The sequence below is a fragment of the Suncus etruscus genome, chromosome 19 (genome assembly GCF_024139225.1).
Source record: "Suncus etruscus isolate mSunEtr1 chromosome 19, mSunEtr1.pri.cur, whole genome shotgun sequence".
Classification (NCBI taxonomy): Eukaryota; Metazoa; Chordata; class Mammalia; order Eulipotyphla; family Soricidae; genus Suncus; species Suncus etruscus.
In genome coordinates, this window is record NC_064866.1 from 3,916,605 (window position 1) to 3,933,197 (window position 16,593).

The window sequence follows — 16,593 nt, forward strand, 5'->3', positions numbered from 1 at the left end:
TTCACTGTCCCTCAGACCATTGGAGGGTCTGACTCTAGTAAAAAAAAAACTTATGAACGAATTCTTATGCACATGCATATATCTTATTTTGCAATGAAGAAACAAAACAGATACAAATACAACATGTGGTCCGCAGGCCATAGTTTGAGGACCACTAACAGTCTACTTAAGCCACCAGAACATAATAAAGCATATCTGGAGGGAAGCTGATTTGTGAGAGATGAAACATGAGAGATAGATGAGAACTCTTAATCACTCTGGGCTGAAGGAACAGCTTTAGCATCTCATAGATTTCATATAAAGAAAGTTCAAGGGGCTGGAGCAGTGGCACAAGTGGTAGGGCATTTGCCTTGCACATGCTAACCTAGGACAGACCTCGTTTCAATCTCCCAGCATCCCATATGGTCCCTCCAAACCAGGAGCAATTTCTGAGTGCATAGTCAGGAGTAACCCCTGAGCATTGCCGGGTGTGGCCCCCAAAAACCAAAAACTCAAATAAATAAATAAATAAATAAATAAATAAATAAATAAATAAATAAATAAAAATAAACGAAGCTCAAGGTGAGTAAACCATGGCTCAATTTGTTTTTGTTTTCTAAATTATTACAAGTGACAGAGTAAGACAATGAAGACCTTGCAGGAGGGGACCACAACGGACAAAACACAGGCTCCTCTCTGCTTCACATGGATCCAGGTCAGTAGATCCTTCAATGTCAAAGAATCTCCAACATGTCTTCCCTGGAGCTGATTTCTAGAGGCCAAATCTTCATGCCATACCTTGCTCCCTATTTGGCTTTATTTAATCAGAGACTTCAAATAGGGGGAGACTCTGAGGACAAAATCTTTAGCTTCTATCACCAAATTGCTTCTTTCAAAGTTTCTTCAGGAAGTTCCACACCCCCAGGACTCCCCAATTTCTTACCTTCATTCCAAAGGACTGCATCCGGGTAGCCACCTCTCGCCCAATTCTCCCTAGGCCAAGAATTCCCAAGGTCTTTCCATTCAGCTCTGTTCCCATGAACTGCAGTCAAATAGGCAAAAGGCAAAGAAGCAAACGTCAGACCCAGGGGTCTACCTGGACTCTGAAGTGGGGTGTGGGGGTGAGGCAAGCCTGGATGCTCACCTTCTTCCTGTCCCACTTGCCATCTTTCATTGATGCTGTCGCCTGGGGAATCTGCCTGTGAGAGAGACACAAGATCAGTAGAGCCATCTACTAAGGTTCCCTGGCTGGAGCAGGAAGAAGATATAGCATAAGAGTTGTAAACACTGTCGCTGACTATTACTTCACCAGGGGCCCAAGTTCAGTGGGCTCTTCAAAATGACCAGAGGAAGGTCCAAGAGGGTGGCAAAAGGAGAGTCTGGCAAGATGTGAAGGACATTATAAGACATTCCGAACTAGGAAATAGGAAGCAGAGTCTGACTCTCCCTCAGCCACTGAGAATGGCTCTCTGTGTGGGTGAGTCCAAAACAAGAGCAGATGATGATTCAGGGTTTGTAAGAATGTCAAAATGGGATCTTGAAGAGTAATGTCATCTAGTGCTTCTAGGAAGTTCAAAAGCTTTCATTTCTCTCATTCAGGGATTCAGGGCCACCACCTATGAACATCTTCCACTGTCTGAGGGACAGTGATTTACCTGAAGATTTTCTTAAGCCCCCAAACTCTCAGGCAAGATTGGGGTGGATGTCACAGATCAGACTTTCATTCCTATACATGCACGCACACACCCACACACACACACCATACCCCAGCCTGTCTTTTCCTATCATGAACACAAAAGCCATATCTTTGCATTTTCTGCAGGAAACAAAGGGCAAAATTAAGAAAAGTGTTATGAAGGACAAGATCACACAGAATCGTTGGAAGCAAGAACACAACAAATAAGGGTCAACACATATAAGGAATATCTACAAACTACAGATATTGAAATAGTGAAATCCACATTTGCTTTATCTCTCTTGTTTTTCCTGTGCTCCTTTTTTGTTTGTTTGTTTGTTTTTTAAATCTTTATTTAAGCACCAGATTACAAGCATGTTTGTAGTTGGGTTTCAGTCATAAACAAAATACCTCCCTTCACCAATGCAACATTCTGGACCTTCTGCCTTATGTTCCAGGACCTACCATCTGGTTCATTTAGGTGTTCTCCACCTGGCTGACCCAGTGGCCTTGCCATCCCCACCCCTGCTCTTGCTCAGGCCTGGCGGACAGACCATGAGCCACATCAGAGGCTGAGAGCACAGTAAGTCCTTCACAGGTACATTCCTCTGTTTTGATGCCTCTGTAATGAAGGAGGTCAAGGATGAGTGGCTGGGAATGTACTTCCTTTAAACTGCAAGTTTTCATTAATTAGTTTTAGCTCTGAACTAAAGGGTGGGGGGAGATTATCTCAACTCTTGAGCTTTTCCCTGTTGGGAGGAGGACACAAGCAAATTAGAAAACTGTACTGAGATCTCTCCCGTGTCCTTCAAAGCCCTGAAACAACCAAGTAAACACACCACCCGTGGCTTTATTTTATTTTTGGTTCTTGAGCCATAGTGGCAGTGCTCAGGGCTTAATCCTGACTCTGTGTTTGGGGATCACTCCTGCTGGGTCTGGAGGACCATAGAGGGTATCAGGGATTGAACCCGAGTTGGCTATATGCAAGGCAAAGGCATTCCCCACTATACTATCACTCTGGCCCACCACCTGTGATTTTAATAGCACAGGTAAAATGGGGTACCAGGCCTCATGCCATTAATTGTGCCAATTGTTCCGATCCTCTTTTTCTCCTAAATGCCTCCCACTCAAATCTCCACTGACCAGTGAAAAACAGGAACTCCTAAGGCAGAAATATCAGGAAAGTGCTAGAAAAACAATGAACTTCAGGTCTTCCCTGAACTCCAGAAGGTCTTAATAGGAGAAGACAATTTTTCTTGGCTCCAATGAAGAAGTGGAGAATCTTGGCCCTCTTCTAATCAGAAACCTGGAGAAATTTCAGGCTCACCCATCTTCTCTGTAGCCCCCCCCATTAACTACAAGCATGAGAACTGCTGTTGAACAGCAATATCTGAGGCAATCATTTTTCCAGTCTACTATCCAACACAGTAAGACTCATCGAGATTAGGTGCCATAGTCATTGAATCCGAGAGTTGCCCTTCCACTCAAATGACTTCCACCCCAAAATTCCTACCTTAAATTCAAACTTGGGACTTAACCATTAAGATTTTGGTGTTATAAATTCACGGGAGTCCAGGACAGTTTTCTTTCCATTCTATCATAATACAAACCTATAAAGACAGTTCCCACTGTGTAAGCCCCAGGGACCGGGGAAATCAGAGAAACTAAACTCTACCTTGGAATCTAAATAGACCTCTAGGCATGAATGAATGCTCTATTTCAAGAGTGTTTTTCAACAATTTCACAAGAATCTTGCCTCTAAGATCAATGAATGGAGCCAGAACCCCAGTAAGAAATATTCAGTAGGAGATCAACTGCCTTGAAATGTCTTAACCATCTGCAATGCTGTCCAATTCACCAAATATTTCAAAGTTTCTTCAGGTCAGTTTGCCAAAGGAGCCATGATTTACTGATTTTCTGGGAACCCAAGCACTTACCTTGCCAGACACATGATCATCCCACAGGTGAGTTCAGCTGCACTGAGACTGTTTCCGTTGGGAGTGCTACAATCCAAAAGGGGAGACATCAGTGGCCCAGCCCTGGTTTAAGAGAGAGTCCCCAGAATACATATTCTGCATCTCTGGCTTTAAGAACTCACCAGCTTTTAATAAAACCTCCCAAATGTGACACCACGCTGAGTTCTCTGCTTACCCCTGCCCCAAAACAGAGCGGACGGAAAACCCCTTTGCCTTATGGTTTCATACAACAAACAAACAAACAAAACAGCACAAAGCCGTACATACAAACTTGCTCTTTTTAAGGTAAATAAATGTTAACTCCCTGGGGAAACACATGTGTCTCAGCCCTTTCCTGGTTCCTGTTCTTTCTTAAACTACCTGTCTTCAATAAGCCATCCATTTCCATTTGCTCCCTACTCATTCATCTCATACAAGCTATGCCAACTCTGTACAGAAAATGCATGTACCGCCGTAGGTGTCCCTGGCTGGCTTCCATTAGAAGCAAAGAGTATTATTTCTCTCTTCCTCTTTGACTTCTCTATCATCTCCTGAAAGGTTCTGACCTAACAAATATTCCTCACACCTTCCAACAGAACATAAGGCTGACTTGGCCCATTTTACAGAAAAGAGAGCAGACACAAAACAATTTCCCCTTTCCCGAAGTTTTTTTGTTTTGTGCTCGCTTTGGCAGCACATATACAAAGTTTTTTGTTTGAATTTTCTTTCTATGTCTTTGCTTTTGTCTGGTTGGGAAAACTTTATTCATAAAATGTAAATATGTTCAAACCACCACCCCCTCCAGCAAAAGAAGGTCCAAAGGAGACAGAAAGTCAAAAGATAGTATTTTAAACAATTAAAAGGGGGAGTAGGAGAGGAAGGTTAGAGAAATAGTACAGCAGGTTTGGTGCTTACACAGGTTGACCTGTTCAGTTGGGCCTCCCATATGATCCCCAAGCACAGCCATAAATAATTCCTAAGATCAAAGCCAGGAGTTACACCCGTAGCATCACTGAGTGCAGACCCCCCCAAAAAATTAAATAAAAATAAACAAAGTAGGGGTGAGGAGGGGAGTCCAATTGGCCAGAGAGAAAATGCAATTGGCTGCAGTACGTCCTTTCCAAGCCAGATTTGGAACTGTGCCTGTGTTCCTCCAAAAACACTATAATTAAATAATCAAAAAGATCAAAATAAAGTAGCCTCTGAATCTATCGATTCCGTCAGACCTCCTGGCTTCCTGGATGAAACAGCCGTATGGGAACTGGGGAGGAAGAGCAAACCGAGGTGCTCCAGGAAGGACATAAGTGAGGTGATCACTTTTACTTCTGGGCATTAAGTCAGTCAAATGACCTGACTCAACTGGGGCGATGGAAGGAAAAGTAAAGAAGTGTCCCTAGGGAAGAAAAGAGACGTGGAACAGAGAAGCAGAGTGGGGATAATCTTGCCACAGCAATGTTGAGTGTCAGGACCGGAGCCAGAAACGAGGGTCCCCTGGCACTGATGTGGCTTCTGACCCAGTTTGCTGCAAGAACAGCTGTACAGGGAGAGGGCACGTTGGCTCTCTTGACCCTGAAGTGTCAAAAATCAACTGGGGTCCTGGTGCAGGCAGAAGGGTTCAGGGAACTGAGGAAGAGAAAGCACACAGAGTCACACAAATAGCAAAGGTTGTGCTAATCAGAATTAGGGTGGGAGTGGGGACAGGGGGTGACACAGAGAAGAAAGCTAAGGTCGCCAAGCCAGGCCACATAGTGAAGGCCATAATAAAGGGGGCAGAGGAAGGCCAGGGAATACAGACTGAGTCGTGAGCAGTTTTCTCATTTCCTTGCCAGGCTGCCACCAATGCCAGGAACCAATGGAGGGGCCCACTAAACGCTGATCACCTGTCTAGACTCAGCCTACCCCGACCCCACTACAATCCTCACTCTAACCTGCTCCCTCTCAAGTCCCCCCTTCTTCACCCACCCAGATTCCCCAACTTACTTCATCACCAGGATGCCCTTCCTCGTAGCAGCCTCCAAATCCACATTGTCTACTCCCGTGCCAGCCCTGCCCACGACTTGCAGCTTCTCCGCCGCATTGATGACATCAGCGGTCACCTTGGTGGCTGAGCGCACGATGAGGCCCTCACAGTCCTGAAGCAGAAGGAGAAATATCTGGGTTCACCTGGTCAATCTTGGAGACCAGAAGAACTATAAACAGTACCTGCTGGCTGATACTTAATATTCAAAGAAGAAAAGGCCTCCCAAGATTCCCAGGGAGGGAACCTCAAATCCAGTTCCCTCCCCCATTTAGGTACTGTGAGCCTGAGCTCTGGGTCCCCTCCAACAGAAATGAAATGAGATCAGCAGTTATGGTGCCTTGTCCTGATCTAGCTAGCTAGCTCCTCTGCCATCAGACCCTGAACTACTGAAGAAGGCAAATTCTACTCTGTAAACCCTGGCTCTGGTGGGTGGAAAGGAGGCAATAAATGCTGGCTAGCTGCATGGAAGAAAGGGAGTAAATAAAAGGTAGCAATGTTTATCCCTCTTCCGATTATTTACCTAAAGAAAATGAAAACACCAATTCAAAGGATATTTGATCTCCATATTCATTTCAGTGTTGGCTGCAAGTATGAAGTGCCATGAGTGGGCAAGATGATAGGTTGGGATTGGTTGCAGAGATAGGACAGGGTTGAGACACCTGCCTACCTTGCATGCTGCTGACCCTGGTTCAAACCCTAGCACTGCCATGAATCATCCCAGAGCATAGAGCCAGGATTAGCATCTGAACCCCCACATGTGTGGCCACCCCCACAGCCCCATTAAGTGAACATGATGAGGCAGGAGATGAATACGATGGAGTCATCTATAAGAAAAGGATGGGCCCGGAGAGATAGCACAGCGGCGTTTGCCTTGCAAGCAGCTGATCAGGACCAAAGGTGATTGGTTCGAATCCTGGTGTCCCACATGGTCCCCCGTGCCTGCCAGGAGCTATTTCTGAGCAGACAGCCAGGAGTAACCCCTGAGCACCGCCGGGTGTGACCCAAAAACCAAAAACCAAAAAAAAAAAAAAAAAAAAAAAAGAAAAGGTGAAATGCTGCTATTGACAACCCTATGGATGAATCTAGGAGGAATTGTGTTTAGTGAAATAAATCACATTCAGAAGTCAAATATGATGACTTCTCTCTTCTGTGGAAAATAAACAAAACTAGTGAAAAACAAATTACAACAAATTACAAAAGCAAATTTATAATCTGGAAGCAAAAGCAGTAGTTATTTGGAGGGAAGAAAGAATTGGGTAAAAGAATGTAACTCTATGAGAAAAGATGGATACTAGTCTCTTCTTTCCTTGAAAGTAATCTTTTTATGATAAAAATAATATTGCCTATACAAGTATAGATTTATAATGCATCACCTGACACCCATGTATTAAAACAATGTGAATTCAACTAAAATAAATTGAGACCCAACTGTTGAAAAAAAAATATTTAGTAAAACAAAGATCAAAGTATAGAACATAAAGGAATAAAAAACATTAAATTACTGTCAGTTGATCAGAAAACCAAGCAAGGTTAGATTAAAAATAGACATTAATGATAAAGTAAGACTTCCTTGGTTCATTGTGGTCACTTTACCTGGCTGAAATAGAGACCAAAACTCTTTTTCTTAGACTTTTTCAGAATCCTATAGTCCAGAATCCAGAATTTTCACAAACTAAATGTATTGCCCTAACACTCAAAGAAAATCTCCAGGAAATGTGATAGGTCCTGAACCTATTTCAGACCATGTCCTGAACTAACAGTGCCAGATCAGTGAAGAAGCAGCAAGGGTCGTCAGAGAAGCAAATAGGACCTCAGGAGGACAGGGTTCTGGTCCCATGTCTGCCAAGAACAGTCGGATCATCATCAGCACTCCATTCCCATCTGTACAAAAACATATTTTCAAAGGCTGATCAGATCTTGCTCAGGTCTGATCATGAGAGTAATATTTGATCATGAGACATGTATTTTCTCTGTGTTTTCTTAAGTGAAGTTTGCTCAGCTGGAGCCCATGCAAGGCTGGCTTTCTTCCAGCCCCACAGGGATCCAGCAAGCAAAGAAAACTCATGGGTTGACACTTATTATATATATATGATATATATATATATATATATATATATATATATATATATATATATATATATATATATATATATATATATTTGGTTTGGGGTCATAACCTGGCAGCTCTCAGGGGTTACTCCTGGTTCTGTGCTCAGAAATTGCTCCTGGCAGACCTGGGGGACCATATGGGATGCCGGGATTCAAACCACCATTGGTCCTGGATTGGCTGTTTGCAAGGCAAATGCCCTACCGCTGTGCTAACTCTCCAGCCCCAAAACTTACTATATTGAAGTCTAGGAACAGGTTTAGACAAATGACATAAATGGAGTTTTATATGAGGGAAGTGTAATATGCTGTACATAGGCTAGTACATAGTCCTGGAGGATTTCTAACACTGCAAGAATGGTTCACGAGCAGCTACAGAATTATGTCTCAGACAGTGTTTGCTTCAAGCCTTACCTCAGAGAGCTGAACTCAGAATTCTTTATGGGCACTCCACATCCTACCCTCCCTCACATGGATAAAGTTCTAAGTAGAAACTCAAAATGTGAAATTCAAAGACTCCTATACAAGTAGGTAGTTCAAGCCTAGCAACATCAAGACTGCCCAATTCTCCTCCACTTTCCTTCCCTCTTCTTCACTTCTTCCTTCCACTTATGGGGTTCCTGGAATACAAGTCTTTGAAAATAAGCTAGGCTCTGTCAATATGGGGTTAAGTCACAGTCCCACTCCTCAAGGTGCTCACAGTGACAGACTCCCTGACATTCACTGCCACACATTCATCTTCGAGTGTACCAGTGCGAGAACACTGAAAGGTCAGAGAAAACTTGGGGCTGGCTGCCAATATCAGTATGAGGGCCCTGCCAATACCTGACTACAATAATCAATCTCGCTGAAAACCAGTGAGTGCCTGGCAAAGAGGGGTCAGCACAGCCCTTTGTGCAGTGACAGAGCTCACCATGGGCCACAAAGAAAAGTATTCCCCTTACAGGTCACAAATACACAATTTAGAGGCAATGAACTTCTATTCCATGAAACTATTGCCAATACCCCCAATTATTGACCATTCACTCCCTCTATATTTATTTCTTTTTGTTTTGTTTTTGGGCTACAACCGGTGATGCTCAGGGGTTACTCCTGGCTATTTGCTCAGAAATTACTCCTGGGTTAGGGGACCATATGGGACACCAGGGATTCAACTGAGGTCTATCCTAGGTCAGCCGTGTGCAAGGCAAACACCTTACTGCTGTGCTATCACTGAGGCCCCTTTATCTTTATTTCTTTGAATATTTCATTTCAACTTTATTCCTGTAGTAAAATTTTCATTTCTTCATGGAGATTTAAATTGAGCTTTAACTTTTTGTTTGTTTGTTTGTTTGTTTGTTTGTGCCACACCCGGTGATGCTCAGTGATTACTCCTGCCTCAGCACTTAGGAATCACTCCTGGTGGTTCTAGGGGGACTACATGGGATGCCAGGGATGGAGCTCCAGTTGGACAAATGCAGAGTAAGCATTGTATGCACTGTACCATCTCCAATTCCTCAATTTTTATTTTTTTGTTTCATATTTAGCTATTCTTTCTCAGACCCACAGCTTGGATTCAACGTGCTTATTTTATATTCTTAAAACAAGAAATACATATGAAAATATTTTCTGTCTTCTCTTCTACATCTCCATGGGACCAGCATCATCAGCTTGGGCATTAGGCATATAAACCATTTACGGGGCCAGAGGAATAGTACGGGGTGGGGGACTTGTCATGCAAGCAGTTGACTTGTGTTTGCTCCCCAGCACTGTAGATGGTCTCCGAACCCTGCAAGGTATATGACGTTAGAAGTAAGACCTGAGTGTTGCCAGGTGTGTCCCTAAAAACAAACTAAATTAAAAATAAAAACACCAAGGGATGGGAAGATAGTACAGCGGTAGAGCATTTGCCTTGCACGCGGCTGACCCTAGAGGGACCAGGTTTGATTCCAGGCACCCATATGGTCCCCCAGCCTGTCAGGGACAATTGATTTCTGAGTGCAGAGCCAGGAGTAACCACTGAGCACTCCTAGGTGTGGCCCAACAACCAATCAACTAAACAATAAATAAAGTTTAAAAAAGACAAATAAAAACATCAATGAAGGGACCGAAGAGATAGCATGGAGGTAAGGAGTTTGCCTTGCATGCAGAAGGTTGGTGGTTCAAATCCCGGCATCCCACATGGTCCCCTGAGCCTTCCAGGAGCAATTTCTGAGCATAGAGCCAGGAGTAACCCCTGAGCACTGCCAGATGTGACCCAAAAACAAACAAAGAAAACATCAATGAAGCACCTACTAGGAGCTCAGCATCACAGGCATCAAACTTTACATCATTCTTAGAACAGTTCTAAGGAGATTATTTTTTGGAATTCAGACAAATTAAAGAACGTTTTAAATATAATCATTCAAAGAAAACAAAGGGGCATTTTTAAACTATTTTTTTAAGATGGAATAACTTTTCAGAGATAAGGCACAAGTACTAGAAGCTATAAAAAAAATATGAACATATTTGGTGACATTCAAAATTTAAATTTCTGTATGGTCCAAGATCCCACAAATGAAGTTGAAAGAAAGTGTTGGGTGTTATACGGGGAGTTTTAGTGCGATTAAATACAGTAAAGACAGCATCAAAAATGATTAAAATTTCCACTGGGGATGGAGAAAGAGCTCAAAAGGCTGGAGCCCTTGGTATGAAGAGTCACTAGGTTTCATTGCGTGATCTCCAAATCAGCAGTGGGGAGACACTTGTGGACTCCTATCAGCACCTAGCCAAGTACATACCCAGGGGTGGCCTTAGACCTCTGGAGAATTGTGAAGAGCCATTCCTATGTACCTGTTCCCCCACCCCCCAAGCAAAAGAAACAGGAAATTAAGGTTAAGCACATACTTTGCATTTAGGGGTTCTAGGTTTCATCCGTGGCACCTCATGGACCATTAACACTGCCACCAATGATGGCCAAGCACAAAGGCAGGAGTAGGCCCTGAGCATGGCCAAAGGCCAAAAAAAATAAACAAAACAGAAACCTCCTATAAATTGCTATAAATTGGGTTTTAGGGGCCAGATCAATGGCGCAGCGGTAGGGCATTTGCCTTGCATGAGGCTGACTCTGGAAGGACCACTGTTTGATCTCCCCGGCATCCCATATGGTCCCCTGAGCCAGGAGTGATTTCTGAGCACATAGCCAGGAGTAACCCCTGAGCATCACCAGCTGTAGCCCCAAAACAAAAACAACAACAACAACAATAAAAAAATTGGGTTTTAATGATAACTAGTAAAATGTAAAAAAGTATAAGTAAGCAATTTATAGAGTACAAAGTGCCAGTCATTTATAAGATTCTGAAACTCGGGTCAGAGAGATAGCATGGAGGTAAGGCGTTTGCCTTTCATGCAGAAGGACGGTGGTTCGAATCCCGGCATCCCATATGGTCCCCTGAGCCTGCCAGGGGCAATTTCTGAGCATAGAGCCAGGAGTAGCCCTTGAGCGCTGCCGGGTGTGACCCCCCCAAAAAAACAAAAACAAACAAACAAAAAAAAAAGATTCTGAAACTCAAGATTTCAACAGAAGATTGAAATTGAAATTGGAACATTTTCAAGCATCCATTGACAACTTAAATATTCAGAGCTGGTGAGAATGGAAACAGGAAAGAAGACTGCACACATTTTTGGAAGCACTTTTGTGTGCAACTATATCTAAGTATTTCCTTTCACCATCACCAATGGCACCTTAGGTCACAGCTAACACTGGAGAAATAAGCTTCCCTTGAAGTGGCCATCCAAGGGTGAAAGATCAAAGTTCAACTCACAAAAAGGGGACACAGAATAGGGACCTTTCCCAGATATCACAGTCTTATTACCTCACTTCTACAGCATCAAGTTCTAAGCCAGGTCCTTCTCCTGGTGCTCTCCCAACTCATTTCCAAAGAGCCAGCCATTTGAACCTCTCTCTATTTTTCCTTAATGATATCTTTATTTAAACACCTTGATTACAAACATGATTGTAGTTGGGTTTCAGTCATAAAAACAACACCCCTCTTCACCAGTGTAGCATTCCCACCACCAATGCCCCCAATTTCCCTCTTCCTCCACCTCCACCTGTATTCAAGAAAGGCATTGAATCTCTCTTTAATGCATCCATCACCCTCTCTAAACTCCACTTACCAAAGGGCAGACTGGTTAAAGAGGCGATACAACCCCCCCCCCAACAGTCTACTATATTTTTACAGACCTTGAGAGGCAGCATAACAATGCCAATGCTTTGTTTAATATGCATAACTTTAGGCAGGATCAAGGGAGATTTACCCTCTCCAGATGTATAACCAAAGTTCACCTCTAGACAAAGAGTGTCCAAGGCTTTGGACTAGCCCCATTTGTCCTGTTTTCAAGGCCTCTTCCAACTTCAACTTTCTACCCCCAACTTCCTTGGATTTGCCTTGCAATCGCATAATCGAGCGATTTGATTCAGCCAGTCAGCATTTTCTTTATTGGCAGTTCCTGTGTTCCTAGCTCTTGCTGAGAGGCCCAAAATGGTGCCATCTTTGACTCAAGTCACACATCTCTCCAAGACTCTTCTCCACTCTCCTTGCTTATACAATATCTGTCCCTTTGCAAATCTGCCTGCATCTGCCATGCAGTCTTCCATGCTCAATTATAACAGTTATTCTAACAGTATAATTTCATAACACAGTTTTTCCCTCTTTGACTTTCTCAGGGCTGGAATGCATCATTCTCTGCACCTTCTCTGCTGCCTGCTATTGTCTGAGTAGCTTTTGGGGGATGCCCCGGGATAAGGATGATGTGGAATGGCACTCCCTCTTAACTGTCCTCTCAGCTCCTGGGCCCCAGTTGCCACAGGGTTGAAAAGCAGCACAGCAAGTCACTGATTTGCAAGATTTATACCTGTTCCTTACAAACTATGCCAAATCAGCCACGGCAATCCATTACGTTCCTCATGTCTGTGCATGCTTCCCTTCCCAATGAGAAAAGGCCTGGGCCTAGAGGGATGAGTCTAGTAGCATGGCTTCAGCCAGACACTGAAATCACAGGGGAAGTCAAAGAACTTTGGGAAATGGGTTGGCAGGAAGAAATCATTCAAAGAACTAGAGTTCCAACTTTTAATATGGGAGTTCCAGGTTTGATTTCTGGCATTACCTTGTCTCCTGAGCACCCCACCTGTAGTGACTTAGAATTAAAAAAGAAAAAAAAGCACAAAAAAAAAAAAAAAAAAACAACTCCCACATCATGTTGCCTGGTTACAGAGAATGAACACTGACTGATTAAGTAGATGATAGTTTAATTAGGGCAAAGTAAATCTAGCGCAAAGGCTGAAAACTTGCAGTTTTAAAAGAGTCTTTTCAAAAGATAGAAAGACAGTTGGCAAGGAAATGAAGTCCCTTATCTTTTGTGACATTGTGGAATCATAGCTATGCTCCGGCGAGTTAAACACGTTTATCACTCTTTGCTTTGTGAATTCTGACCAGTGCTGTTACTGCTATTTTATTAAACAAGAGAAGATCAGGAGGTATCTTGTATAGGAAAGGCATTATTTCATGGACTTTGTACACATTCTTATGTATATAGATATGTGTATACTAATAATGCAAAAGTAGATTTCTCACTGGTTTAATGGCTCAAGTTCAACTTTAAATATTCCTGTATTTTAGGTTTAAGACGTGACCTCAGCTGATAGAAGCTTAAACTTTGTGAGTACAAGACAAAAATGCTTTCTATTTCAAGTCAGTGTTTTCAAGCTCTTTTGACCAAGATTCATAGCAGGAAACATCATGATTTTTATACTCACATATTTCACATACCACCGAGCATACAATATAACTACCATGTAATTTAAAATAATTTTATGCCACAGGACTAAGTCATACTTTGCATGGCTCTCATTTGAGAGTTCTTCCTTTGCATGCTAAAATGCTAGTCATGACCCATTCATTTTGGCTTCATCCCACACATGTGAGTTCTGACTTTTTTTCCTTAATGGGGGATAACTGTTCATCCTGACTATGGAGTTGGAGAGGGAACGGTGCTTGCTCGGAATTCCAAACAGTTGGCAACAAGGGCCAGGCCAAGTCCCTGAGCATGAATGAAAGAAACCGGGGGAGGCAAGGAAGCCCTTCGCACAGAGCTCCCCAGAGACAAGCACTCTCCACTGGGCTGCCTCGGCAAATAGCAAAGCCAGCACAGAAGTAGGAGTGCAGAAGAGTGCCCATGCCTACATAACCGCCAGCCTCTGTAGCCAGGAGTTTGCGATGCTTTTGAAATCCCTCTCCAAGTTTCAGGTCTGGATTCCTGCGATCTAACCTTCCTCACTCCATTCCTTGTGAAACCTGGTTTTCTTCATTCCTTGCATAAATGCCTGTCCTTGAAACCCCCAACCAAATCCCCCTTTAAAAAAATTCTAATTTTTTTTTTTTAAAAAGCCCCAAGTCCAGACTTTGCCCCAATTTGGCGGTCTGGTGAAAATGAAAGATGAAAATCCCCAAACTCATACCCCATCTGTAGGTCACTGCAACAGAGACAAAGTCAAGGCCCTGAGAGGTCTGAAGCCCGTTGGTGCTAAATCACAAAAACAATCTTGGAAAGACTACAAGGACACTTCCCTGGGTGATCTAAACCCTGTTTCCCTGTACCCCCAATAAAGACAAATTCAAATTCCACCAAAAAAAAAAATATCCAGCATATCCCACTCAGGACTTCCAGAGCAGAGCTTGCAGAGAGATCAAAATTTGCTGTGTGTGTGTGGCTTTGGGATTGGATTCTGGTCCAAAAGGGCCATTTCTTTCTAAGTAGGGGTGAGGCCCACGTGCCCCCAAAAGCCCCAGGAGGTTCTGGCTGCATCTCAGCAAGCTGCCTTGTGGGCGGTACAGGCATCCGGGCGCCCCCAGCCCAGCCCAGCCCGCCCCTTTTCTCCAAGAGGCGGTGAAAACTCAACCCAGTCTTGCATCAGACTTGAAAGGCCAGGAGTGGGGGGTGGGGGGGTAGGCATATTTTTGCAGCCTCAGTCCTGGCCTCCTTCTCCTCATGGTGCTCAGAAGCCAGAAGCCTGGCTGGGTCCCAAGCAAGGGAAGCAGAGCAAGGTCTTGGAAAGCCAGAACTAGGTTGGAGGGGCAGGGGAAGGGGGTAGATTTTGGCTCCCCTCCCCCAGCACCCTATTGCAGGCATCCCTGGAGCAGATCTGGCAGGACCAGTTGTAAATGCCAGCACCAGGCAAGGCTGACATGGCAGGGAGGCAGACACAGAAGAAACACGCGGTTGCAAACTGAAAGGAAAGTATGCATGCTGTGTGTTCCCCCCATCTTTTCTCCCTTGCACCCCTCCAGTTCCCCCCATCTCAGGAAGCCCCAGGACTGGCTCCTGGGGATGGGGTGGCCAAGTGGCCTTCCTCCTAGCCTTACCTGCAGTTCTGCTATCAGCTCTTCCTTGCTCAGGTTCTGCCTCTCCACGACTTGCAGCCCTCCATCTTGCAGTATCTTCCTGCAGCATGGGTCCAGGCTATCACTGATGAGCACTTTCCGCAGATTTGCAAAGGCCATGGCTGGGGATAGAGCTGGGAAAGCCTCTGCTCTTTCTTGCAGGGAAGGAGCTGGCTGGCTCACTGGGCTGGATTTTCTGTCTCCCGCTCCCCCTTACATCTCCCCCTGGCAGTCTCCTTTTGATTGGATCCAAGAGCTCCAACTCAAGAGGCTCCTCCCCGGGCCTGCACAGGGTCCCCGCCTACTTGGTCATACCCTGGCGATGAATGCGTTTCTCAATCTCTGCCCAAAGCCCTGCCTTGCCTGCACCTGGTGAATGGAGATTGTGGAAGTATAATTTGTGCTGACTGGCTGATTCCGAAGGGAGATATGGAATGCATGCTGGGAACAGGGTGGAGGAAGGACAACACTGGTGGTGGGAATGCCCCTCATTCATTGTCACTAAATGCCTTAAACATTTCTGTGAAACAGCTGGAATTCACTTTGTCTACACTACAAATGAAAAACCAACCAACACACAAACAGAACTCTTTCCTTGGGAAACTGAGAGATAATACTGACTCTTTTGCATTGCTTATTCTATTATTTTTTTTAAGTTTCTTTTATCTTTATTGAAGCACGCTGATTACATACATGATTGTAGCTGGGGTTCAGGCATTTAAAGAATGCCACCCACCCCTTCTCTAGTGCAATCTTCCCATCACCAATGCCCCCCCCCCATTTCCCTTCTTCCCCACCTCTCCCTGCCTGTATTTGAGATAGGCTTTCTACTTCTCTCACTCATTAACACTATCATGATAGGTAGTGTAGTCCTCTCTCTAACTGCATTCACTACTCTTTGTGTTGAAGTTTTCAAAAATCATTATTATTATTATTTATTGAGGACATTGTGAATTACAGTTCTTTTACAGTTGTATTTCAGGCATATACTGATAGCGATTTAGGGGCATTCTCATCACCAGTGAGAACCTCTCTCCACCCCTGTTCCTCATTTGCACCCCAAACCTCCACCTTTAGCCCCCTGGACTACTAGTGTAACAGGTTCATTTTATATTTAGTTTGTTATAGTTTGGGTCTCTTGATTATGTTGCGGTTGCATTTGGCTTGGGTATTTAGATCTGACCTCTTTTTTTTTTCCCCCTTCAATGTTTAAGAATACTTGGCTTCTGGGCCCCATCCACTTTTTTTTAATTCATGCTTATTATTTTAATTCATTCATTTCATCCCTTAGCAAGCATTTATTGAAAAAAAATCTCTGTGCTGAGTGCTGAAGGTTCCTGAAATACCAAACAAACAAACAAAAATAAAAACACAGAAAAACAACAGTTCATTTGCCACATGTTAAAGGATAAAATGCATATGTTTTCCAATGTTAGTAAAACTTAGTTCCAAATGAAT

At 43.8% G+C, this 16,593-nt stretch overlaps 1 protein-coding gene across 1 annotated transcript in view; it reads right to left on the reverse strand.

Annotated features, from left to right (window-relative positions):
- Window positions 1-15,317, reverse strand: part of PHGDH (phosphoglycerate dehydrogenase) — a 36,679-nt gene extending 21,362 nt beyond the window's left edge. The window contains 5 exon segments of the mRNA XM_049765923.1: window positions 923-1,021; window positions 1,124-1,178; window positions 3,592-3,657; window positions 5,590-5,741; window positions 15,118-15,317. Of these exon segments, the coding sequence (XP_049621880.1) occupies window positions 923-1,021; window positions 1,124-1,178; window positions 3,592-3,657; window positions 5,590-5,741; window positions 15,118-15,255 (510 nt within the window). The 5' untranslated portion in view covers window positions 15,256-15,317.
- Window positions 15,318-16,593: the final 1,276 nt, after the last annotated feature.